The following is a 23,559-nucleotide window of genomic DNA, read 5'->3' on the forward strand; positions in this document are numbered from 1 at the left end:
GAAACTTGCTTATTTCAGGCTATAATGATACTAATACTGGGTTGACTGCAGTGGTTGTTTGGGTTTGGGGTTTTTTGGCTCTGTCCTACAGCACTAAGAGCTCATATATCCTGCTGAAGATTCCCGTGACACACACTCCATTTATTATTTTACTCCTACTACACTATTTTCTAACACCGATGCAAAGACTTCCCTGTCTCTCCCAGCTGTTCAAAGGACAGAGACACAGAGGTCAAAGGTCAGAGCAGCCCTTTATTTAGCATCGACCTGAAGGAGTTTATGTACGATAACAACGCTGACCATTATTTTCAATAATGACCTGCAACCTTTGTGTAGACACCAAGGTTTCACTGGCTTTTGCTTCAAGTTCATTTGCCAGGTAGAAACAAAAGACAAAGTTTTGAAGGAACAGATCTATTTTCAAAATTAAAAAAAATTCACAGACCAAACAACGCAACCTAACTCCCATCAGCTGCACAACACACGACTTTTTCCTTTCGGCTATGCTGGATCTGGCATCGCTCATGCCCATGTATCAAATCTTCTCACAGAAACACACCCATGAATAGGAAGGGGGCAAGGGAGTTTGTTATCTATGACCTGGCACGTGTCAATGTAGGGATCAAAGATGATTACAACGGGGAGAGCACTGTTCCCCTTCCTCTGTCCAAGGAGATAAATTCGTCCATTCGCAGTGCTGCATCCCATGAAGAACTTCTGGGACAAGCATTCCTCATCCACCTGGGTCCATTCATCGGTCTCCACATCAAATCGAAAAGCTCCCCCTCCTATGGTGTACAGAGCACCGTTCAGCGATGTGATGCGGAGGTCATACCTGGAAGAAACCCTTAATGAGAATCAACAGAAAGATCTGGCCCCCGAAATATTCAGTGTGACCTTGGTCCTCATATCAAGAGTCCTATTCAAACAGAGAACCACAAAAGTGTCGGTGGGGCACGCCTTCTGGATTTCTCCAGTCCAACTTCTTCTTGGAGCAGGAACAACACTAGAACCTTTCTTCTCCTGCCAGGTCCCAGAAAATTATTTCTTACCTTGGAAGCGGGGAGAATGAGATGACATCCCAGCTGTCCGTCTCTGTGTTCAGCCTTTGCACTCCATCATATACGTGTCCATTTTCATCCAGGCCACAGACCACATAGATCCTGGCTCCCACACTGACCGCATCTCCTCTCTCCACAGGTTGAGCCATAGGACTCATGCTTTCCCACTCTGACTCCATCAAAGCCATGCGCTCCACTGCTGGGATTATCCCTTCATCTGTGTTCCCTCCAAGTACATACAGGTAGAGCCCTGCACCTACTGCACAATGGCTATTGCGGGACTTCTTCATGGCAGGCCCTTCCAGCCAGCTATTGTCCAAGCAGTTGTAGATAAGCACCCAATCCACACTATACCACACAAACCCATCCCGGAAATATCCTCCTGTCACAAAAAGGAAGCTCCCTGGAAAGACAGTGGAGAAAAGTACCAGTTATACAAAGGCTGAAAATTGCTCCTGGGAACTATGGCTCTCATTTTTCCCCTGGGCTGTACTGATGAGGCCCAAGGTGAGCAGAGAAAATTACTGCTCTTTGTATCAGTTTGCAGTATTTTATTCCTCATCTGCACAGATATGCCAACCTGCAAGATACAGCAAGTCCTTCCAAGTCTGCTCCCACTCTTGGAGGGAATCATGGAAACACTGGCTGGGAGAACCCTTGGGGATCTCATGGCCAAACTCCCACTTGAAATGGGACTATCACCAACACTAAATAAGGGAAGCCATGGTATTGAGTTGTCTTCAAAGTCTTTAAGTATGAAGATTTTGCAACATCCATGGGTAAGTTTAACTTAACGGCAACTATAAATCAGAAGCTACCATCTGCCAAAACCACCAGGAAAGAGAAGGCCAAAAAAATATCCTTCTTAAAGTGAAGTCATTAGACTCACTCCAGATAAAGCTAATCTAAGGAGTTCAATAGTTTCTGCTATTCAGCTTGTCCAAGATTCTCCCAGGACCAAGGAAAACAAAACCATTCTTCGAATGAATATGAACACAAATATGAATGAAGTTTTAGCAACACTGAATAATGCGGTTTTACAGGGGAAGCAGCCAACTCCCTGCATTTGGGTCTCAACTTCTGTTTGGACTTGCTCAGTCCCACTTCTCTGTAAGTTACCTACTGCTGCCACTGCATATTGGGTGAGGTTCCTGCGCTGCAGTGGAGAACAAGCCTGCCAGGTCCCTGTTTTAGGTTGAAAAAGAAATAATTCTTGCTGTTCCTTGTCATGCTTTCCTCCCAGAACATATAAGGTGTCATAGCTCCGACCAGCATAAGGACGCAGTTCTGTATTTTGCCAGCTGGGTGGAGGACAGCTGTCTAACTTCTTTATTAGTCTGGAAAAGGTATCTGTCTCTCCAGGGTGCTTGCTGCGTTTCACCAAGATATCAAGGAAGGACAAGCTCAGAAAAGTGACCCTGACTTCGCCCACCAAGTCCAGAAAGTCTTCCTCTCTCGTTGCTGGGTCCTCCATTATCCACCTCATAATACTGTCAAAAACCACATCTTCTCGCAAAACGAAGAGGTCATCGCTTTTTAGAAGCTGCATCAGCATTTCTTTGGGTAGTGCCTTAAATTCTTCCTGGCACATCACATCCCCCCAGTGAGTGAGAGCCACATTCATAGCAGACGCATACAAATCTATAAAGGCAAATTGCTCCGAGTAGGTCATCAGGCCCACGCAGTTGGAAACATGCAGTTCTCTCTCCAGAAATTTCTCACACAACAGTCTCACCCTGTCAAACTGAAAAAAATCAGCTGTTTCCAGTAAGCTGGTCACATTTTCTTGACCTATAAACACTTGGGCTGTGCGAGTGAACTCAAGTAGTGCCTGAAAAGGCACTGCGTCAATCCCTCTGATCACTATGTGGTGTTCAGAGCTCTCTCTCGCCCCCCCAAAAAACATGGCTTCAAAATAACGACTGTGTACTGAAAGTACCCTACGGCTGACCTGAAAGAGTCTCTCTCCAACCTCAAGAATTGTGTCTGCAATCGTTTCTGTCTGAGGTTCCAGCTCCTCGGGTTCTTGTGCAGGTTCCATGCTTCCTGACTGCCAGGCAGTTAAAATTAACCCAGCCTTTATGCAGCCGTTAAGCATGTGAGGTCTCTGGAAACATTATCCCCCTAGCTATGGCAAATACAAGATAAGCCAATCTTTTCCTAAAAATAGAATGTGTTTTCTACCCTCCTGCTTTACTCTTCAGTCTTTCCTGCTTTCAGAGCAGCAATAGCAGGAGAGCTGCATGACCGAAAAAATGCAGATTTAATTGGCATCTACCTTAGCCAGGTAAGACCACAGCAAATTAGGGGAGCTGTTAGCCAAGCAAAGAGCCTGGGCTACGAGGAAAGAGGAGAAACAACCAAAACCTTCCTAAGCACTAAGTATCAAGAAGTGGTAGAATAACATTGAATCCATTTGGATAAAAATACCCCACTTTTGCAAATCAAAAACACAGGAAAGCTTGAGGCTTCCTGGGAAAACACACCGATTTCCCCAAGCAACATCCTTCATCAGTTCAAGTTTAATATCAAATTCCAGACTGCTTGCAGTATTTGATATATATTTAACTTTATACTTTAATAAGAGATGGGGGAAGGAATGAGCCCCCCACATTCAAACCCAGATGGCTGTCACGTATTTGGTCGTCCCCAATCTCAATGCACTAAATAAATACATTCACAGCACAAGCAACAGCTCGCTGATTCCACACTGAGTTTTTCCAAAGCGTTTAGATCAAGCTTGTTAAGTGGAGAGATTTGCACAGTGACCTTGAACCAGTGTCCCTTATCCCAAAGGGCCCATCCCAGCAAGACCCAGTCCCATTTCTCAGTGGAGTTCAGCAAGCAGAATGGCGCTATCTGGATCAAGAGCGCCTTTTTTTCCCCTGGAGGTTCCCTCCTGCATTTCTGGAAGAGGCTTCTGCAAAACTGCTGATACAAATGGCTTTATAGTGCGTCACATTTAGGAATTAATCCAATAGAAAAGCATATACACATTTAAAATTCAGCTATCATTTTCACATTCTTATTTTCAGGTACTCGACTCCCAGATATAACCCAGAAGTCTGCACTGCAGAAAAGAACTTCTGTCTTGCAATGAAGACTGAGCAACCTATTAACTGAGCAGGAAATGCTGGAAACACACCCCCCTCCAGAGTTTACGCATTTGGCACATCACTTCAGGCAGATGTCTCTGTACCCTCTGCATTTAGATCCTTAAATCCACTCAAGAGAGCTTCAACAGGTCTGTTTCTGATGCTACGCTCAGAAAACAAGACAGCGCCGGGATGGGTCCGCATGTAATTGCTATCAAACCAGCAGCCTCCCCCCTAAGGGACAGTTCAAGACCACTCAGGCTGATGGCGAGCAAATTCTGCTCTGAACACTCTAAATAAGGAGCCTCTCTTGAATTGCACAATTGCACGAAGAACAAGCTTTGTAGTGTTAGAAAAATAGTGTGTTGGAAGGAGCATGGCTCTACAGACAGCTCTGTGAAGCACTCAAAGAATGAACCCCTAGATTAAAATCCAGAAGCACTCCATTTTACACAGGCAATATGCCACACAATACAACTGGTCCCTAGCTTCATAGCCGCCTGGAAAAGCGGGATACACTGAAGTGGAATTTGTATACTTCAAGTTCCCGTCCATTTCAGAGCTGACCCAGGAACCGAATGGGAGCATGGCGCTGTTGCCAAAATGAACAGACAATAAACCTGCCCTTGGCACACTTTCTTGACAGCCTCTGGGAACAAGATCGCTGCTGCCACCAAAACTATTCACTCTGCCACAGCCTCCTCATAAATGGTCCTCAGGAAAAGCAGGTGGCAGAAGCAGGTTACATACAGCTGACAGGCACATATCCTCTACGAGGGAGTCTTCAAAATGCCTAACAGAAATGCACAAGTCATCAATTTCCTGTCTTAAGAGTGGAACACGGCTTCTGATCTGGTCCCCTCCTGATTTTGCTGGGCTTAAAACCTCCTGAACAAATTTCATTTAGATCAACAACCATGGAGAACTGCGGTCTCAGCTGTAGAGCACTTTTTCAGACTAAAAACCAGACATTTAGGAACGCATCAATTTCTGTTTATTCACTGAAAACTCCTCAAATCTTGCTATTTCTGCAGTATAAAAAAAATGAAAATGTTTACTTACAAATCAAGTTATAACAAGCAGAACCACAAGTGGACAGCTACAATATAAAAAAAATATACAGTACTTCCAGACACTGCCTACAGTTGAACATCAGGATCTTAAATACTCTTCCCCTAAAATTCCAAGTATTGAATAGTACTTCCATAAAGTTCATGTCACTCAGCCAAGAATCATCCTAGAAGCTAGTCCAGTCCTTCTGTAGAAAGGGCAGAAGCCTTCTGATACACAGGTCACAGCCCGTAAGATCTGGAACAAGTGCTAGAAAAGATCTTCTTAGTTACACAGCTTGTAAAGGTGATGACAAGGTACTATCCAAGGAAAGTCATTTTCCTGCATGCACTAGAGCAAGCAGGCAAGAGACTGAACTCAACAGCAGGAAGACTACAACACAACGCTGCCCAGCTGAGTACTGACACCTAAGAGGAAAAGAAACGTGTTCTAATGTATGTAGGCTTTAGATTAAATACATTTTTAATGTATTCAAAAATGTAAATAATATAACCAGTGTTCATCAGGGCATTCTCTACTAATTTTATGTGGTGGTTTCAAATCTCACAAGATCAAGAAGGTCTCAGACAATTCCATGACAGTATATTCTCTCTGTCAGCTCTAAACAACGCAGTTACACATTTGTTTGGGGGAAAAAATAAAAATCAGAGCTTACTTCTTACACACCATGCCCAATCCTCTCATCATTTATGGAAAGCCACAAAAATAAAAGTCGACCATTCTTTTACACTAACAAACACACATACAAACTCCTCCCCCAAAACAGGAACCTCCTCACACACTGATAATTTTTGACGATGATTTGCACCCTGGAAGTCTTCAGAGAGAACCCAAAGAAAGCATTAGCCATCTTGCTGCTGAATGAAAGGGTTTGGAATAGCTTCCATTCCATCCTGCGGACATATAAGAACCACAGAAGTCCCCCTGCAGACCACAAGTCCCAGCTGACGTGTGTCTTCTGTTAATTTGTATTGATCATCTGGATCTGAAAAGCAGAGTGCCACAGTTACAATGACAACGTAAGGAAAAGAAACCAAATTCCACCAACTTCAAAAGGCAGACATACGTTCTTTTTTCCAAGCGTCTCTGCGTTGTTTTACTGAACATGTCGGCTATAAAAGTGATGCAGCAGTAATATCTGATGTCTTCAAGACATTACTGATTTACTAATTTTCAAAGCAGCACATGCCACAGTGAGCAATAAAGAACTTCACTGTGCATGCAAAGTGGAACACTTATCTTTTAAAGACTCCAAAGGCCTTTTCATTCATATAATCAAAAGCACACATACAAGTGATTAAAAAAGTTCCTGATGCCAGTTCAAATGCCATTATCGGTAAACATTTTGGGATCAATGCAAATCATAAAAAGGCTCTGACTTCAAAATGCACTAAGTACAGAATGCACCAGTCTGTTCCCAGACTGAGCCAAAAAAGGCTGTGGATGGGGACACACAGATAAACAACACAGGAATAGCCAATTCTACCCTCCTTCAGATGTCAATACGTTCAATAAAAATGCACTACATTAATCTTTTAAAACTCCCTTCTAAAAGCAAAATTAAAGCTGCAGATACTTCCTTGTAAGCAGGCAAAAGAATACTCTTTAAAGACGCTGTCCTATCATATGATAATTTTTTTTGCAGAGAGGAGAAAGGGAAATGTGAGTATTTATCCTTGAATGGGAAAAAGAAACAAATAGAGAGAAAAAAAAAAAAAAACCAACCCTGCAGCTCTATTAGCTCTAAGAAGCCATAAGGCTTTAGTTCCCCAGAAGCGCAAAAACTGCATTTGCAGTAGAGTTCATGACAGTCAGAGAATCGCTCTTACTGAAATGCTTTTCCTGCTCTGAGCAAACCGGCAACCCTTCACCAGCATAAACAAAGGCAATGGCCTTATCTGAAGAGACACGCGCTACTTCATTCAAGCTTTAGAGACAAGAGCGCCAAACGAGTTATAGCGGAGCTCAAGCAAGGACGACTAAAAATGTCCTACCACAGGGAACGTCCTTAACCTAACTTCTGTTACCTTATCCATTTCTTTGCAACTTCGTTATCAGAAACATGTCTCAGTTTGACAAACATGTCTCGGATGACATCAACCTGCAGCTTCTGGTTACTCACTCTCTGAGCCGCACGATTTCTGTTAAGAAAATTACTCTTGGGGACTGGGGGGAAGCAAGCTTCACACAGAGAGCATATCACTTACCTCGCATATATTCAATGGTACCATCAAGCACAAGGTTCAGAAGAGGGTCAAATCCTTTCAAGACACCACTTGCTATAGAAGACCACACACAAAACAATAATTAGAGACCAAACCAGATAAACAGCAACACAAGACTGCACGAAGGACACATTCAGTTCTCCAGCCTCCTTTCAAGCAAGGCTATCAAGCAAATGAGATCAGAGATATTAAACGGTGCCCTCTTTATGAAAATGCAAATGCACAATAACCCGCTTCGTGCTGTGCCAACTGAAACTTACAGGTTTTTCAACCAATTCTTCAAAATGATCTTCAAGACACTAACATTTTTTTCAGCCAATTTCAGGGGCATTTTAATATTTCATCATAACAAATCAATGTCAGTCACACTGCAAAAAAAAAACAACACCAAAACCCAAACCACAAACCCAAATCCAAATAAGCGAAGGGGTATGGCAAAAAATGAGGCAAGACTACAATATTTTGAAGTGCCTCCTTCAGAAAACCCATCTTCCAGGTGTCCTCCTGGAACATAATCTCTTTAGCATAAACTCTGCTTACATCGGAATGCACTGTAGGCAGACAAGCACTTTGTCCTAAAAAAGAACATGATTCCTCAAGACTACATAAAACACAAGACTACACAGAATCGTTTCCCAATTTGGAAAAATACTTGTTAATTATAGCATTAACATCATTGCTAACATCCCAAATCAAAGTGGAGACTCATACAGTCCCAGGTGTTGTATGAAGATCATAAAGGAACTTGGAATGATTTTTTTGTTTGTTTGTTTTTGAGAAGAAAATCTAAACTGCTAGATTCAGGGGAACTGTCAACTGCCCAAAAACTACAACTACCAGCCCACCCCCACCCCAAAACTCACACTTATCACTAAGAAGTCCAAGTAATTTCCAAAGCCTTGTAAGCACCAAGTCCTTGTGGAGTTTTAAATGAGATTTTTTTTAAAAGCACACCGAGTTTGCTTTGCAAAAGCTTCGGCTGAGCATCTCCCTCGCAGCACGCTGTTAACTTTCAAAGAAGCGCTCTGCAGGTGGCACTATCGGCTGGACAGAGAGCTACCGGGACGGATCGCTGTAGATGCGGCAGGGGAGCAAGCAAGGGGGGGGAAAACAACGATGTTAAGAGCCTCGAGAGCGATGGAATGACATGGTGAAATATATTGAAACAATCTATGAACGCCAGGCGTATTTAGGATGTTGAGAGATGAAAGGGATGAGAGGCGTATTGATCGCAACATCCATAAATGTTTCTTTGCTGCACCCTTTACAGTGCAAAAGAAAAAACAAAAAAACAAAAAAACAAAAAACCACAACAGGCAGAAGAAACAATACAGCTGAAGAAAACTAATAAGAGAAGATGAAAGAGAGGTGCACAGCTGAAACACAAAGATAAAATTGCAGCCAGGGGATTAGCGGAAAAGTTAAAGGAAATAAGCTTCACACCGGTAAGAGCAAACAGTAATAAATAAAAGCACCAGCCACTCGCTGCCTTTCCTTGAGAAAAAGCAGCGTGAGCACACGGGAGCCAGGAGCGGGGCGGCGCAGGGCGAGGAAACGCGCCAAAACGCGCCAAAACGCCGATGAAGCTTCGTGCTGCAGCGGCACAGGGCTCATCCCCGCCGGGCTGGGCTCACCTTCTCTGCCGCCCTGGAACTTCACCCGGATCGTTTTGTCGATGTATTTGGAGAGATCCAAAATGCTCTCCTTCTTCTTCTTCTCCTTGTCCTACAGGAGGGGAGCGAGGGCGACCTGAGTTCAACGGAACCCTCCCCCGCCTCGCCCTTCCCCCCCGGCTACACCGATGCTTCATAACGCTCCTTTTTATAACGCTCGGTGTACCGTGGCTACGGAGAGCAACCAAAGCGGGGCTCCGCGCCAAGGAGGAGCGGGCTGACCGGTCGGGCACCGCGGGCCTGTGCGGCACAGCCACTCGCGGCCATAAACCCCCGGGGCCGGGCCGCGCCGGGCCGGGCTCCCCCCCGGGTGGCCGCGGTCGGGGATGCCGGGCCGGCCCCCGGTCGCCTCCTCAGGCGAAGCCACCCGCCACGGTCCTCACCGCCATCTTGCCGGCGCCGCCACCGCCACCACCGCCGCCGCCGCCGCTCGCCATTTCATTCGCCGCCGACAGAAGTGACGTTGTGCCTCGGCGAAGCCCGTCAGCGCCTGACGAGCGTGGGGCGGGACTTCCGGGGCGGGCCGCTGGTACCCGGTGCGGAAGGGCCCGACCCGGTCCGGTCGGAAACAAAGCAGGCGGCGGCGCAGTGGACCCGGTATGGCGGTGCGGCCGGCCCGGCTCCGTGTCTGGCTGCTCCTGCATTTTCTGCCGCAGGTGAGTGGCTGCGCCGGCCCCGGCCGCTCCTTGGGCCCCGCGCCGGGGCGAGGAGCCCCGCTGGGATGGCGGGCAGCGACCGGGCAGAGAGCGATCGCGGGCAGAGCCGGGCGCCGGCCCGATGCTGGTCCGGGGCCTTTGCGGGGCCTGTGGTAGTGCTGGTGGCCTCGCTTGGTCGGGCAGTGTTTCTCGGGCTGAGAGCCGCCCTTCCCGGCCCGCGAGGGTGCGGAGCGGAGCCCGGGCTGCCCGGCAGCGGCGGGCGGGGGCCTCAGCCCTCCCTAGCGAGGGGGAGCGCTCTGCGGGGCGTCAGTGACCGAGCTGCGACCGCTTTTCCTGGAGGAAAGAAGGGCAGCGTTCGTACCCCAGGCTGCAGGCCCACGTCTGTGTTGTGTGTCCTTCGCCATTTGGCAGCATTTATAATCGTAGAATGGTTGGGGTTGGAAGGGACCTTAAAGATCATCTAGTTCCAACCCCCCTGCCCTGGGCAGGGACACCTCCCACTAGCCCAGGCTGCTCAAAGCTTCCTCCAGCCTGGCCTTGAACCCCTGCAGGGATGGGGCAGCCACAACTTCCCTCGGGCAACCTGTTCCAGCGCCTCACCAACCTCTCAGTAAAGAATTTCTTCCTGATAGCCAATCCAAATCTCCCCTCCTTCAGTTTGAAAGCGTTACCCCTTGTCTTCTCATTACACTCCCTGATGTAGAGTCGCTCCCCGTCCTTCCTCGTAGGTCCCCTTTAGGGACTGGAAGGGGCTCTGAGGTCTCCTCAGAGCCTTCTCTTCTCCAGGCTGAACCGCCCCAACTCTCTCAGTCTGTTTTTATATATATATATTTGGATTTTGCTTGGGCATTTTTCTTCTTTTTCTTTCCATAGTTCACAGCGTATTCCTCATAGTTTCTTAAAACGCGGGGTCCCTGTCGGGGCAGCAGCCCTCTCCAGGCAGCCCTTCGGGAAGGCCGTGCAGGCCAGTGGCTGGGGTTGGGGCTGGGATCCTCGCCGCAGGGGTGGCTCTTGGCTGTGGGTTCATCCCCGCTGACAAACTCACTCTGAGAAGGCAGCCAGCAGAAAAGAGAGGGGATTTGTGCTGAACTTGACCCCATAGCATGTCTTGAGTCTTGCGTTGTCGTTATTTGCCATGTTAATAAGTTTTGTGGGATAAATTTTTAAGGGTGTGACAGTATGCATGTAATCCTGATACAGGAGGAAGTGGATTTTTAGCTATTGCATTGCATGATACGTGGTTTTTGTATTTTAAGTTCAGGTGGTTTGTGTTCTGAAAATCTTGAAGTGTCATTTTAAGTTCTTAAGTGTTTGTTAAGTAATATAGAGAGTACTATGTCTTCTTGAGTATTATTGGTGCAGCATCTTAACCTGACAGTCTAATTTTTCCCTCTTCCATACCTGTCTCCTTACCAGATCCTTGCCAGTGATCTTTAGTCACAGAACGGTCTAGTTGCTGGTTAACTACTTCTTTTTTTATTTCTCCATCATCCCCCTTCTTTATTTTTCTCCAACATCCCTTCCTTATTCCCCATATGTCCCATTTTGGCATCTCTGTTAATGCTTCAAGTGGACTGGTAGTGCCAGCGTAGGCCCCACAAATTAATAAAATATAAGAATGGGTCAATGACTGGCATAGAGTCAGTTTGATCCGTCAGTTTGGAAAAGGTGAGCACACCACAATGTGGAAGGGCAGCAGGTAAGGTAGTCCACTGGTGGACGCTTGGAGATCTTGGCTTCAGCTCTATACGTTGCAGCATACTTCCTTTCTGTAAGCAAGTCATTCAGTATGTTTGTGCAGTGGAATAGCGCTAACGCACTGGAGCAAACTTTGAACAGGCTGGTCGGAGTGCTGAAACAGGCCTGCTGCAGCAGCAAAAAGCAAATTTACTCTGTGCTGCTAATATGTTTCTGTTAGCCAAGCTGTTTCATTTAAAATTTGTTTGAATACCTTGTATTTTGCCGTACTTCTACATCTCTTGGACTTGCACGTGTTGGTATGGCTTTAGGTAGTACATCAGCCTCCGCTTGTGGCAGAGAGGAGTGCTCTGATAGGCTTGTACTCCCGTGATACACCGGTGACGGATGGGGTGGGGTTATTCTGGGGGAGAAAACTGACAGCTTTCACAATGAGCTGTTGTGTGTGTGTTTGCTGTGCACCACCTGTACCCATTATCAATGACTTACTCTTGTATTAGTGCTCTTGGGCATATTTGGAATATATGTTTATCTCCCTCCTTGAGATAGGATAATAGGATTTTTTTTTTCCCTTAGGGTGGTGTGAGGTAGTGCCCACATTTGCTTCTAAACTCTGATTTACATAGGGAGAAGGAACAGCTTGGCTAGTGAAGCATGGTTCTCCCAAATCTGGGTCCTCATCTGGGAACACCTAAAGAGGGGTGTGATCTTATAGATGCAAGTACAATGTGCACTTAGAACTTGCTTTGGTATCTGAGTCCTCACGATTTGTTTAACTTCCCTCTCATTCTAACCATTCCTTCATGGTATTGCTACCTCTCAGTTGCCCTGTAACAATAGCAGATATACGTGAGCCTTTCACTAACAAAGAATACAGTACCATGATCTGCAGTGAGCGTGTTGGATCTAGCTGGTCTTCACTGCAGTAGCTTTCAGCAGAACATTGAGTTGAGGTGATGGTTTCTGTATTTAAAACTAGAGCGCTCTGTGATGTAGGTCCAAAGAGCTTAAAAGACTGTCTGAAATTCTGCATTACGGTGGTGGCTGACAGTTTAGTCTCATGGAATTGTTGTATTATGAATATGGACCTCTCTCCACTGCACAGTGCTTGTTGAAGGAGTGTTTTCTTTGTGTGCAAATTTGCTGTCTGCTATTGATGGTCTCCAAATTGTTCAGTGCAGTTCATGGGAAAGAACGCACCCTAGCTCTTGGGAACTCGTGCTCTGTGTCTTGCGTGGTATGTACTGTAAGAGTAGGCATAGCTCGTTCACTCCTTCTTCAAGGAACACAGCTCCCAGTGTCTGTTAAACCTCTCTGAGATTCAGGTGACTAAATCATCTCACAGCTAATGAAAGTGGGAAAAGTGTATGGGGTGTCCAGGTGAGTGTGGGGACAGAGGCAGGGAGGAACAAACGAGAATGAGCCACTGGGGTGGCTCGGTCACTCTCACTGTAGTTTCTTCAAATATGAGTGAGCTGAATTCCTCCTCTCCACCTTCTTCCGTCATTTAACTTGCAAGCCCCTGTGCTTGTCTCTGAGCTGCATTAATTCACCGACATGACAAAAACCCACTCACCAAAAAGCTGGGGAATGTTCTGCCCTTTTAATGCATTAAATAAACCATGGAAGGGTCTGATGAGGTTCAGAGCAAACAAGCATTCTCTTCTAATGCCACAAACAATTAGATTGGCTCAGTTGCCTCTTAAGTTGTGCCCTCAGACTTTACGCTTTTGTTGTCTGAAAACCATTCCCTTGTTTTGCAGCTTTATATGAAACACTTCCCTTTGTGTCAATTACACAACAATCTTCATAAAGCTATGATTCTAGCAGATGTCCAGCTTTGCAGAGGTCTTGCTTGTGACATGATCTGTTTGGTAACAGTCATAAAATCATAGAATGGTTAGAGTTGGAAGGGACCTTAAAGACCATCCAATCACACTCCCCTGCCCTGGGCAGGGACACCTCCCACCAGCCCAGGCTGCTCCAAGCCCCGTCCAACCTGGCCTTGAACCAGGGATGGGGCAGCCACAGCTTCTCTGGGCAACCTGGGCCAGGGGCTCACCACCCTCACAGCAAACAATTTCTTCCTCACATCTCACCTCAGTCTCCCCTCTTCCAGTTGGAAGCCATTACCCCTCGTCCCGTGGCTCCCCTCCCTGCTCCAGAGTCCCTCCCCAGCTTTCCTGGAGCCCCTTTAGGGACTGGAAGGGACTGGAAGGTCTCCCCGGAGCCTTTTCTTCTCCAGGCTGAACCCCCCCAGCTCTCTCAGCCTGTCCTCCCAGCAGAGGGGCTCCAGCCCTCCCAGCATCTCCGGGGCCTCCTCTGGCCCCGCTCCAACAGCTCCGTGTCCTTCTGCTGTCAGTGCCCCAGCGCTGGAGGCAGCACTGCAGGGGGGTCTCCCCCGAGCGGAGCAGAGGGGCAGAATCCCCCCCTCGCCCTGCTGCCCACGCTGCTGGGGATGCAGCCCAGGCTGCGGGGGGTTTCTGGGCTGCCGGTGCACGGTGCCGGGGCGTGTGGAGCTTCTCCCCCACCGACACCCCCAGGTCTTTCTCCTCAGGGCTGCTCTTCATCCCTTCATCCCCCAGCCCGGGTTTGTGCTGGGGGTTGCCCCGACGTGGGTGCAGGGCCCTGCACTTGGCCTGGTTGAACTTCATGAGGTCCACGTGGCCCCACTTCTTCAGCCTGTCCAGGTCCCTCTGGATGGCATCCCTTCCCTCTAGCATGTCGCCTGCACCACACAACTTGGTGTCATCAACAAACTCGCTGAGGGTGCTCTCAATCCCACCACCCATGTTGCTGACAGAGATGTTGATGACAGAGACGCATCCCATGAGGAATGCCATTCGTCACTGGTCTCCACTTGGACGTCGAGCTGTTGACCACAACTCTTTGAGTGCGGCTATCGAACCAATTCCTTGTCCACCAAGTGGTCCATCCATCAAATCCATGTCTCTACAATTTAGAGGCAAGGATGCCAATGTGGGGTAGCGTCAAATGCTGTGTACAATCCAGGTAGATGATATCATTGCTATTCCCTTATCCACCAACACTGTAATGTCATCTCGAAGGCCACCAAATTTTTCAGGTATGATTTGCCCTTAGTGAAGCCATGTTGGCTGTCACCAAACAATGCTTAATCAGTCAATCGGTGTTTAAATGTCACCAATCAATGTTTAAATACAAATACTCTCTCCTTATTAATACAGGGAAAATGGATAATACCCTACTTACGTGGAGAAGTTACTCCAGCTATTTGAAACGAGGGAGCTTGTTCCTATTGAAGCTTGTTGTAGTGCTTTCTAAATCATATGTACTCTAAGAAGCAAGTATCACAAAACACCGTATTGTCACAACAGCTGTTGTTTTTCTGTCACTGTTTGAAAAAGGCTGGGCTTGATATCCAAACACTTGGAAAAGAGCCCTGGGGCATTGTGTAGGATCTGCACAGGAGTTTACACTTTCTTGTGGGTTAATCTCGGATATGGAGTGATCCCTAGGAACTAAAAACCTTCATAAATGTTGCCACCATCCCAGTGCATAAGCTGCACTGCTTTGAACTTTTGTTGTCTGATACCTAGTGACATAAGTATAAACACAACTGGAAGCATCGAAGCCCTGTGGTACTTAAACAAGAAACTCTGACGCCGGTGGCTCTGCTTAGGTGGGAGGATAAGAACAAACTTGTAGTGGCTGTTAACAGCCTTCAGAACTGTGCTTTGATGCTAAGTGATAATTGCTTTGTAAAAATGTCTGTTAATCTATATTCTCCACGGACTGTATTCTCCATGGGCTTTCTAAAACTCTGTACACCCGTTTTTGATTTTAGACCTGCTCATACTCCTTTTAATTCCTCTCATCCTTGATTTTTACTTGGCTTTTGGCACACAGAAACACATAGCTTCTAAAATGTTTTGAGCATTTCACATTAGGAACCTTTTACTCCCTTAATATTTCTTTAAAGAACATCCATTAAGTCGCTCAGAAAGCGTAATTGTGTATTACTGTCTTCAGTGTGCCATCTGGGAATTATTATGGAGTTCCAGTAATGGTTATCTAAATGGAAATGTAGCAGCGCACCCTATTCTTTTTCTCTTGTTTTCAAGAGGTGTAGCTTATGTCTTATAAAACTTTTAACTGTACAGGTTGATTGTTTCTCAGATGCATAAAGCTGTTCAATTACAGATATCTAGGTCCTGCTAAACTGCCTGAAAATTTTGGAGGCAATCGTATATGTAATATTCAAAACCGATCTACTCAATGTTTTGTTTGGTTGGGTTTTTTTAAGCCCAGTCAGATCCTGTAACGATAAGCAGGAAACACTTTTGTTCTGGTCCTTTGTCTGTGCCTGTATTTGGATCTGTGTGGCTTGTTACTCTTGAAAGTAAAGTCCAAGATAATAATAATGGATTATTTTTCAGTACTTCTTCCTTTTGTTGATATGGTTGGATAGCTGAGATAAGAGTTAAAAAATCTACTGTGGCAAATCATTGGAGTTTTTTGCTAAATGCATTCTTACCTCATATGCACAATAGCGTCTCCCTTCCTCCACGAATAGCTCTATCTTGAAAACTTGCACTTTGCCTGAGTTGCTTTAATCTGCACTGAAATGAACAGTGTAACCTGCCGTGTCTAGCACGCTTCAGGACAAATGTAATAGATTTCAGAGCACTTAATGAATGCTAATGTTATTAAAAAAAAAAACCAGGAAAAAGTTGCTGCGTAAGTTACTGAAGACCAATTACATACAAAAGAGCTAAATATAAAAATCTCTACCTCCTGTAGGTTTTTAGGATGATATTTCTTTACTGCTTTGCTGACATCTTGCAGTAGAATGGCATCGTTTATCCTCCAGGCAGTGTGGAGATGGTTTATGTTTAAAGGACGATTCTTTGAAGTGTTCCATAAATCATGTTTTTACCCTGCTGTCTCCTAGGGGTGCAGCGTAACTTCTGTGCAGTGGGGTTGGAAATAAAGAGGGAGAAATGAGAATGATGGATACTTTTAATGGATTTTTGAACAAACATGTTAAGACATGACTTGCTGCCCCCAGCTGTCTTTAGCATCTTGTTTCCCAGCTGCTACCTGGGGAAACAAATGTGTAAGATGTATTTGTAAGAATGTAACTGTATAATTATCAAATCGTTAGTCTGTTTAGCTCATGAATGTTAAACTAGATGTTGACAGATTAGTCTGCCGCAACTTTCTGTCTAATTCAGTAGCAAAAGCGGTTAGGGATGTTACGTTGTGTTTCTCTTCAGAACAAGGTTTCAACAGTTCTGGTAGGCACAAAGTAATTTGCTTGGGGAAAATTAAAATGGAGCAATAGAGCAATTAAACATGTTTTCAGTCAATGACCAGTTTCATTTAAGAGCGCTGGACAGGAGGAAGAGGCACTGAAATTGGGAAGGGAGGAGTTGGATCTGTGGGTAGAGGACAGTAGGACATGAAGGGGGATGGTAGAAAGATAAGACAGAGAGGTTTTTTTTTTTGTTTGGGGGGGTTTTTTGGATATTTTTTTTTTTTTTTTCCTGAACCTGGTGGCAGTGGTAAACTGATGGTCTCTGCTCATCCTGTGCCATGAGGTCACTAATGAATGGTTAGTGTTTCACCAGAAACAAAATGTGTGACTAGTTAAGGTGAGAGCCAGGTCGGTTCTTGTACATGTTTCAAATTTTTATTTTTTTATATATATATATATATATTTAGCACTTTGAAATTTGTTTAGTACTAATAAGGACTATTTTCAATTACAATGCCAATAAAATGGAGAAACTTCCCCTTACAATAGGAAGCAAATGGTCTTGGAATACAGAAACTATAATCGGAAGAATCTAGTTACATTAACAATGTTTGGTATTCCTAAACACTGGATTCCCAAATCACTGGGCTAAAACAGTCTTTTGAGAATGCTACCTTTAATGTGTGGTCAATTTTTTCCTGACTATATAACAGCTTGTACAGATATAACTTGCATTTGCTCTTGGCATCGTCTTTTTATAGTCTTTAGTCCTTGTTCTCTTTCTCCAAATTCCTACAGGATCTGGGTTCTGTTACTTCAGTTTCCTGGAGTTCTTCAGGAGAATTGTGACATTTCTGTGATTAAGCCAACTCGGATTATTCGTGCTACCCTGGGCTGCTCGCGGTGTGGAGGCAGCTGCAGTAAAGGCTGATGTAGCTCCAACCTGAAGCCAGGCTGCGTATCAACTGGGAATAACTTGTACCACAAGCACGCCTTGATTAGGGGAAGACTCAGGCTTTGCATGGAGTCTTTTTATTTATTTTTTTTTTAACCTCTTGAAGCTTTGAGGAATTAGTAACTGTTTTAAGAGAGCTTTGAGTAAAGAGAGGTAGGCCGGGTTGTTCTGTTTGAACCCAGCCTGCGGCTCACCGTGAGTGAGGTGCACCCATGGCTTTGAGGGCAGCGTTCCCAGTTCTTCAGCTCAGGACTGCAGCCTGCGCTGGACTTGGGTGTAGAGTTCAGATGGTCCTTCCACTGCAACTCAGCTCTGTTCCAGAGGCTAAGCATCAAGTTAAATGTGGCCAAAGCTCATTATTCAAGTTAAGGAAGGGATTTTATCTATAAACAACTGGAGTGAAGCTGTCATGTTCTGCCTCTCTGACCTTGTTGTGGGTTAACCCTGGTAGGCAGGTAAGCACTACACAGCTGCTCGCTCACCTGTCCTCCCACCTTCATTGAGGGAAGAAGAAAGGAAGAGTAAAAGCCAGAAAACTTCTGGGTTGGGATAAAAATTGTTTAATAAGCAAAGGAGAAATAGAAGAAGAAAGAAAACAAAATGAGTGATACAAAGGCAATTGCTTACCACCTCCTACAAGTAGACTGATTCCCAGCCAGTTCCTGAGCAAAAGGTGGTTAACCTCCTTAAAAAAACCCCCTCTTTTCACTTTATATTGCCGAGTATGACATTATATGGCATGGAGTATCTCCTTGTTTAGTCATCTGACTGATGGTGTCCCCTCCCAGCTTCCAGCGCACTCACTGAGGGGGGCAGAGTGAGAAACAGAGAAGTCCTTGACACCATGCAAACGCTGTTCAGCAACAGCTAAAACATTAGTTATCAGCATTGTTTTGGTCACAGGTCTAAAACGCAGCACCGTATCAGCTACTATGAAGAAAATCAACTCCATCCCAGCCAGACCCATTACAGTCCTGTAATTATAACTCTTAGATATGTAATATTCACTTCTTGTACCAAGTGTTGTTGGAGTTTTGACAGCAGTGACTGTTGGTCACTGAAGCAGGGAAGAGTATATGCCGTATGTGGTCTTGAGAATCTGCACGTGCTAATTAGGACATAAAAAAGAGAGCCAATGATGCTGTGGGGTCTTGTCAGACCTACAGCAAAGGTGCTTAAGGCTGAGTTTCGGAGAGGTGTGAATCTGGAATTGATCGTTACTTCAGGCTGTACTTGGAGGAGTTGGTAGGGACCAGGCCTCTTATTCTGGCTCTGTTATCTGTTCTGGAGTAATGCAGCTTCTTTCTATTGCTCTGGTTATATACATGTATGCACCATTCTAGCTGTGTTGTTTGGGGTTGGTTGCTTGGGTTTTTGGTTTTTTGTTGTTTTGTTAAACACATTCAGTAACATTCAATGAGGTTTCAGTTGATTCTTTGACTAGTTGCTGCGTAGGAGGGAATCTGCCTAATGTATCTGAATTCTTTGTTTGAAGTATGATTGAAATAATAACAAATTCCACTGTACGCCCTGCGCAGATACTGAAACTTTGTAGACTCTTTTGTTCTTCTTTAAAATACAAAGCAGGCAAGTCAACAGCAAGTTATACCCATCACTTCTGATATTTCATGTGACCTAAAACTCTTGTAGTGAAATTTTTGTTGTGTTTTCAGGTGTACTGCGAGTATGGGATGGTACACGTCCTTTCAGAGAAGGGGAGCAGCAAAGGAAAAGACTACTGCATCCTCTTCAACTCTCAGTGGGCCCATTTGCCACATGATCTGGGTAAAGCTGTAAGTACCTAGTCAAGCAAAGACAGAGCAATGTATTCAAAAATGCCTTTGTTACAGGGAAACTTATAATTTCTAACCTGGATTAGAAGAATTTTAAGCAACTGCTTTGCTCTACTTAGTAAATATTTTTATCTGTTAAGATCATCCCAGGTAGTGCTAGGCAATGATGGCAATGTTCTTTTTCCAAGCAGCGTGCAGAGGTAATTACTATTTCTGTTTCAAAATGAAAAGCTTCCTTTTTGCACAGCATGATCAATTAAATTAAAACGGCAGTTACCTGTGGTTGGCAAGGAGTTCTTGTGTGTCAGAATGATACAACAAGATACCACATGGCCTTGAGCTGTGATCTGTAGTGCTTTCTCAGTGGTTCCTAGTTCTGTCAAGCGTAGGAATAAGCAGTCACAGTGTCGAGCTGTCCTGGTTTGATCCGAGCTTTTGCTGCATTATCCAAAGCCTTTTGAGCTGACTGTTGAGTCAATTCTTCACTCTATTCTGTGAGAAAAAGTTACTGTCCCTGAATGGTGAAATCAGCAAATAGACTTTGAATGAGCTACTAATTGGGGAAGATGTGAAGTAGTTGACTGATGCTCTGCTCATTTTATTCATTGTATTCCTTAATCTACCAGTTGAGCACCTTTCCCTTCTTTCATATTATTCCTCCTTCTCCTTGCCTCCAGTACTGCAGCAATACAATTTATTAACTGAGGTGATGCAGTGCACCAACCTGAGCTCACTCTGCGTTTGGGTGACGCTCTGGCAGAGCTGGTAAGCTTTCCTGAAACCTGGACAACCAGGAAGTGTGTGTAGAGACATTTTACTGTCTCTGAAGTAGGAGCCAGGTTGGAGACTGCAGTTTTCTGAATAAGCTTGGAGCTACTGACAGCTTGACCCTTACCTTTGCCTCCTAAAACAGTAGAGTCGGTTATACAATTATTTGGTATTGTATCACGTAGCTGTGGATTTCTAATGCGAAGCTTTATACGTGTCAGCTTTTCAGGTTAAAACTTTACCCTGACACTTCTGAAATGTAACAGCTCAACTCCTAGCAAGAGTGGGGCTGTGAGCTGCTTCTGTCAGCACAGCTCACACCAACAGTCAGTTATTTGGTAGACAATTGCATTTTTCCGGTGACTTAAAAATAGAACTGGGCAAAGATGCTTCTTGTTGTTCAGGTTTTGCAAGGAACAATTTGTGCCGGTGTTATTTCTAAAACCTTGAATGGTGTTTGCGCTGTAAACATACCAGAGTAGGTGTCTTTGGGTCTGAGGAGGGCCAAAACTAAGGAATTGAGGCAGGCCTGCAACATCTCTGAATCACAAGCAGTGAGAGAAGCAGCTTAGAATCCAGTATCCACGTGCTTAGGATCCAAAATCTCAGCTAACTGCATATGATTGGTTTCAAATTGGAAGTTTATTTTTGTTGCCTATGCTTTTTTACTATACCCCTGCCTGTGTTTGTATTTCTAGCTGTTCAAACTATACATCATCTCAGTCTGCCGCTCTGTGCCAACCTAGCAATTGTAACACTTTGCTCTGCTCCTCCTGTATCCTGCGTGCATCAGAACAGCAGCAGTGCTGAAGAAAACAAAATGCAGGTTCAGATCATAACACAAATTTTATTACCAGCAGAATTCTGTACGATGAGGTGAAGCAAAGCAGCACCCTACGTAATAGAGAGGGCAGCAGTGTTTCAGCTTTCAAGTTTTTCCAAGAATACTCTATTACTTGAAAGTTCTGAATTACCCTTTAGAAACTCTGTGGTTTCTGCTCTTGACTCTTTATAATTTCATTTTATGTATAGGTATTTAACTAATTTCTTTCTCTTCAGTCACTCTTGCAACTGCAGGATCAGACAGCATCCGTTTTGTGTTCTCCTTCGGATGTACCCGATGGGGGATTTAATAATCAAATCCCCATGGTGATGCGAGGGAATTGCACCTTCTATGAGAAAGTGAGGCTTGCTCAAATAAATGGAGCTCGTGGGCTGCTGATTGTTAGTAGAGAGAGACTGGTAAGTCTCCTTCTGTCTTTCTATATTGCTGTTACTCCTCTGATTTTAAATATTGTCTTGTCTTTGGTGCTCGTTGCTGGTACTCGATGCTCCTCTTTTAGTAATATGTGTATATATACAGGGCTCAGAATTGTCCTTATGTCATATAAAATACTGGAATCAAAGGAGGAGGTTGTTTTCTTGACTCATACAACTACGTTCGGTGAGATCTAGAGCACGGTGAATCTGGTGCTTTAGATTCAGCTGGAGCATCACTAGTGTATGTGTTGTAAAATTAGTAGTTTTGAATACTGTAGTCAATACTAGAGGCACACATCGGTCATAAAACCATGACCCTGATGTGCAAAAGATATTGCTTGAAGTTTGGTTGCTGCATTTTGCTGTTACAGTCTTTAATGACTTACGTTTTATTGGAAGCGGGCATACATTTTGACTTTGAGATTTTGCTGTTATTGTGTTCCTTTCTAGAATATTTTCCAAAATACCACTTCAGTTATTTGCAGAAATGAATATATTCTTACCTGGTCTTAACTGTCTTTCAGGTTCCTCCTGGGGGTAACCGGAGTCAATATGAAGAGATTGATATTCCTGTGGCTCTGCTCAGCTATACTGATATGTTAGATATTGGCAAGGTAAACTCGATATCAAACGCTCGGATTTATATTATCAAATTTAAATGAGTCACTGCTCAACAGTATTTGAAGTCCATCTTAAAAGCTTTGAATCTATAGAGAGTTGTACTCATGAAGATTACATTATTATATTTTGGAAAAAAAATGCAGTCCTCTTTGGAGGTTATTAGAATCATAGAATTGCCCAGGTTGGAAGGGACCTTTCAGGTCATCGAGTCCAACCATCAACCTAACTCTGACGAAAGCCATCACTAAACCATATTGCTAAGCACTACGTCTACCTGTCTTTTCAATCCCTCCAGGGATGGTGCCTCAACCATTGCACTGGGCAGCCTGTTCCAATGCTTGATAACCCTTTCAGTGAGGAAATTTTTCCTAATATCTATCCTAAACCTCCCCTGGCACAACTTGAGGCTGTTTCCTCTTGTCCTATCGCTTGTTACTTGGGAGAAGAGACAGACACACACACACCCCCCGCCCCCGGCTGCCCCCTCCTTTCAGGGAGTTGCAGAGAGCAAGAAGGTCTCCCCTCAGCCTCCTCTTCTCCAGGCTGAACCCCCCCAGCTCCCTCAGCCGCTCCTCACAGCACTTGTGCTCCAGACCCCGCACCAGCTCCGTTGCCCGCCTCCGGACTCACTCCAGCACCTCAATGTCCCTCCTGTAGCGAGGGGCCAAAACTGGACACAGCCCTCGAGGTGGGGCCTCACCAGTGTCCAGTACAGGGGATGGTCACTGCCCCAGTCCGGCTGGCCACACCGTTCCTGACACAGGCCAGGGTGCTGTTGGCCTCCTTGGCCACCTGGGCACACTGCTGGCTCATATTCAGACAGCTGTCGACCAACGCCCCCAGGTCCTTTTCTGCCAGCAGCTCTCCAGCCACTCTGCCCCCAGCCTGGAGCGCTCATGGGGTTGGTGTGACCCAAGGGCAGGATCCGGCACTTGGCCTTGTTGAACCTCACACCTTTGGCCTCAGCGCATCGGTCCAGCCTGTCCCGATCCCTCTGTAGAGCCTTCCTACCCTCCAGCAGATCAACATTCCCACCTAACTCGGTGTCATCTGCAAACTTACTGACGGTGCACTCAATCCCCTGGTCCAGATCATTGATAAAGATATTAAAGAGAACTGGCCCCAATACCAAGCCCTGACTGGGCCTGATCCCCTGGTTGTCCTTCACATGCCGCATAACGGCATTCAGGATGATCTGTTCCATGACCTTCCCAGGCACCAAGGTCAGACTGAGAGGTCTGTAGTTCCCCGGATCATCCTTCCGCCCCTTCTTGGGTATGAGCATCATATTTGCTAGACGCCAGTCAACTGGGAGCCCCCTGGTTTGCCAGGACTGCTGGTGAATGATGGAAAGTGCCTCGGTGAGCACTTCTGCCAGCTCCCTCAGTACCCTTGGGTGGATCCCATCTGACCCCATAGGCTTGTGTATGTCCAGGTGTTGGAG

At 45.4% G+C, this 23,559-nt stretch overlaps 3 protein-coding genes across 5 annotated transcripts in view; 1 reads left to right on the forward strand and 2 right to left on the reverse strand.

The window, feature by feature from the left end:
• Window positions 1-232: 232 nt before the first annotated feature.
• Window positions 233-4,990, reverse strand: LOC128900488 (kelch-like protein 24). Its single transcript, XM_054181674.1, has 3 exons — window positions 2,181-4,990; window positions 1,053-1,464; window positions 233-835 (listed from the first exon to the last, which is right to left on the reverse strand). Exons 1-3 carry the CDS (start codon window positions 3,157-3,159, stop codon window positions 523-525), a joined length of 1,704 nt encoding a protein of 567 aa, XP_054037649.1. The 5' UTR covers window positions 3,160-4,990; the 3' UTR covers window positions 233-522.
• Window positions 4,991-5,127: 137 nt separating this feature from the next.
• LSM7 (LSM7 homolog, U6 small nuclear RNA and mRNA degradation associated) lies at window positions 5,128-9,629 on the reverse strand. Its single transcript, XM_054181675.1, has 4 exons — window positions 9,509-9,629; window positions 9,087-9,177; window positions 7,435-7,506; window positions 5,128-6,212 (listed from the first exon to the last, which is right to left on the reverse strand). The coding sequence occupies exons 1-4, from the start codon at window positions 9,560-9,562 to the stop codon at window positions 6,070-6,072; spliced, it is 360 nt and encodes a 119-aa protein (XP_054037650.1). The 5' UTR covers window positions 9,563-9,629; the 3' UTR covers window positions 5,128-6,069.
• SPPL2B (signal peptide peptidase like 2B) overlaps window positions 9,628-23,559 on the forward strand; it is a 34,682-nt gene continuing 20,750 nt past the window's right edge. For all 3 annotated transcript variants that reach the window (XM_054181671.1, XM_054181672.1, XM_054181673.1), the window contains exons 1-4: window positions 9,628-9,781; window positions 19,347-19,466; window positions 21,294-21,476; window positions 22,019-22,108. In XM_054181671.1, the coding sequence (XP_054037646.1) occupies window positions 9,725-9,781; window positions 19,347-19,466; window positions 21,294-21,476; window positions 22,019-22,108 (450 nt within the window). In that variant the 5' untranslated portion in view covers window positions 9,628-9,724. The remainder of the gene's footprint in view (window positions 9,782-19,346; window positions 19,467-21,293; window positions 21,477-22,018; window positions 22,109-23,559) is intronic.

Source organism: Rissa tridactyla, chromosome 22 (assembly GCF_028500815.1).
Source record: "Rissa tridactyla isolate bRisTri1 chromosome 22, bRisTri1.patW.cur.20221130, whole genome shotgun sequence".
In the NCBI taxonomy this organism is placed as follows: Eukaryota; Metazoa; Chordata; class Aves; order Charadriiformes; family Laridae; genus Rissa; species Rissa tridactyla.

Excerpts from the sequence above, each read along its gene's own strand:
- LOC128900488 (XM_054181674.1), bottom strand. The coding sequence starts at position 3,159 with ATGCTTAACGGCTGCATAAAGGCTGGGTTAATTTTAACTGCCTGGCAG. Across the intron at positions 1,465-2,180 it reads ATATGCAGTGGCAGCAGTAG|GGAGCTTCCTTTTTGTGACA; the intron begins GTAACTTACAGA and ends CTGTCTTTCCAG. Across the intron at positions 836-1,052 it reads TCATTCTCCCCGCTTCCAAG|GTATGACCTCCGCATCACAT; the intron begins GTAAGAAATAAT and ends GGTTTCTTCCAG.
- LSM7 (XM_054181675.1), bottom strand. The coding sequence starts at position 9,562 with ATGGCGAGCGGCGGCGGCGGCGGTGGTGGCGGTGGCGGCGCCGGCAAG. Across the intron at positions 7,507-9,086 it reads GTTCCAGGGCGGCAGAGAAG|CAAGTGGTGTCTTGAAAGGA; the intron begins GTGAGCCCAGCC and ends GGTCTTCTATAG. Across the intron at positions 6,213-7,434 it reads TACCATTGAATATATGCGAG|ATCCAGATGATCAATACAAA; the intron begins GTAAGTGATATG and ends TCTGCTTTTCAG.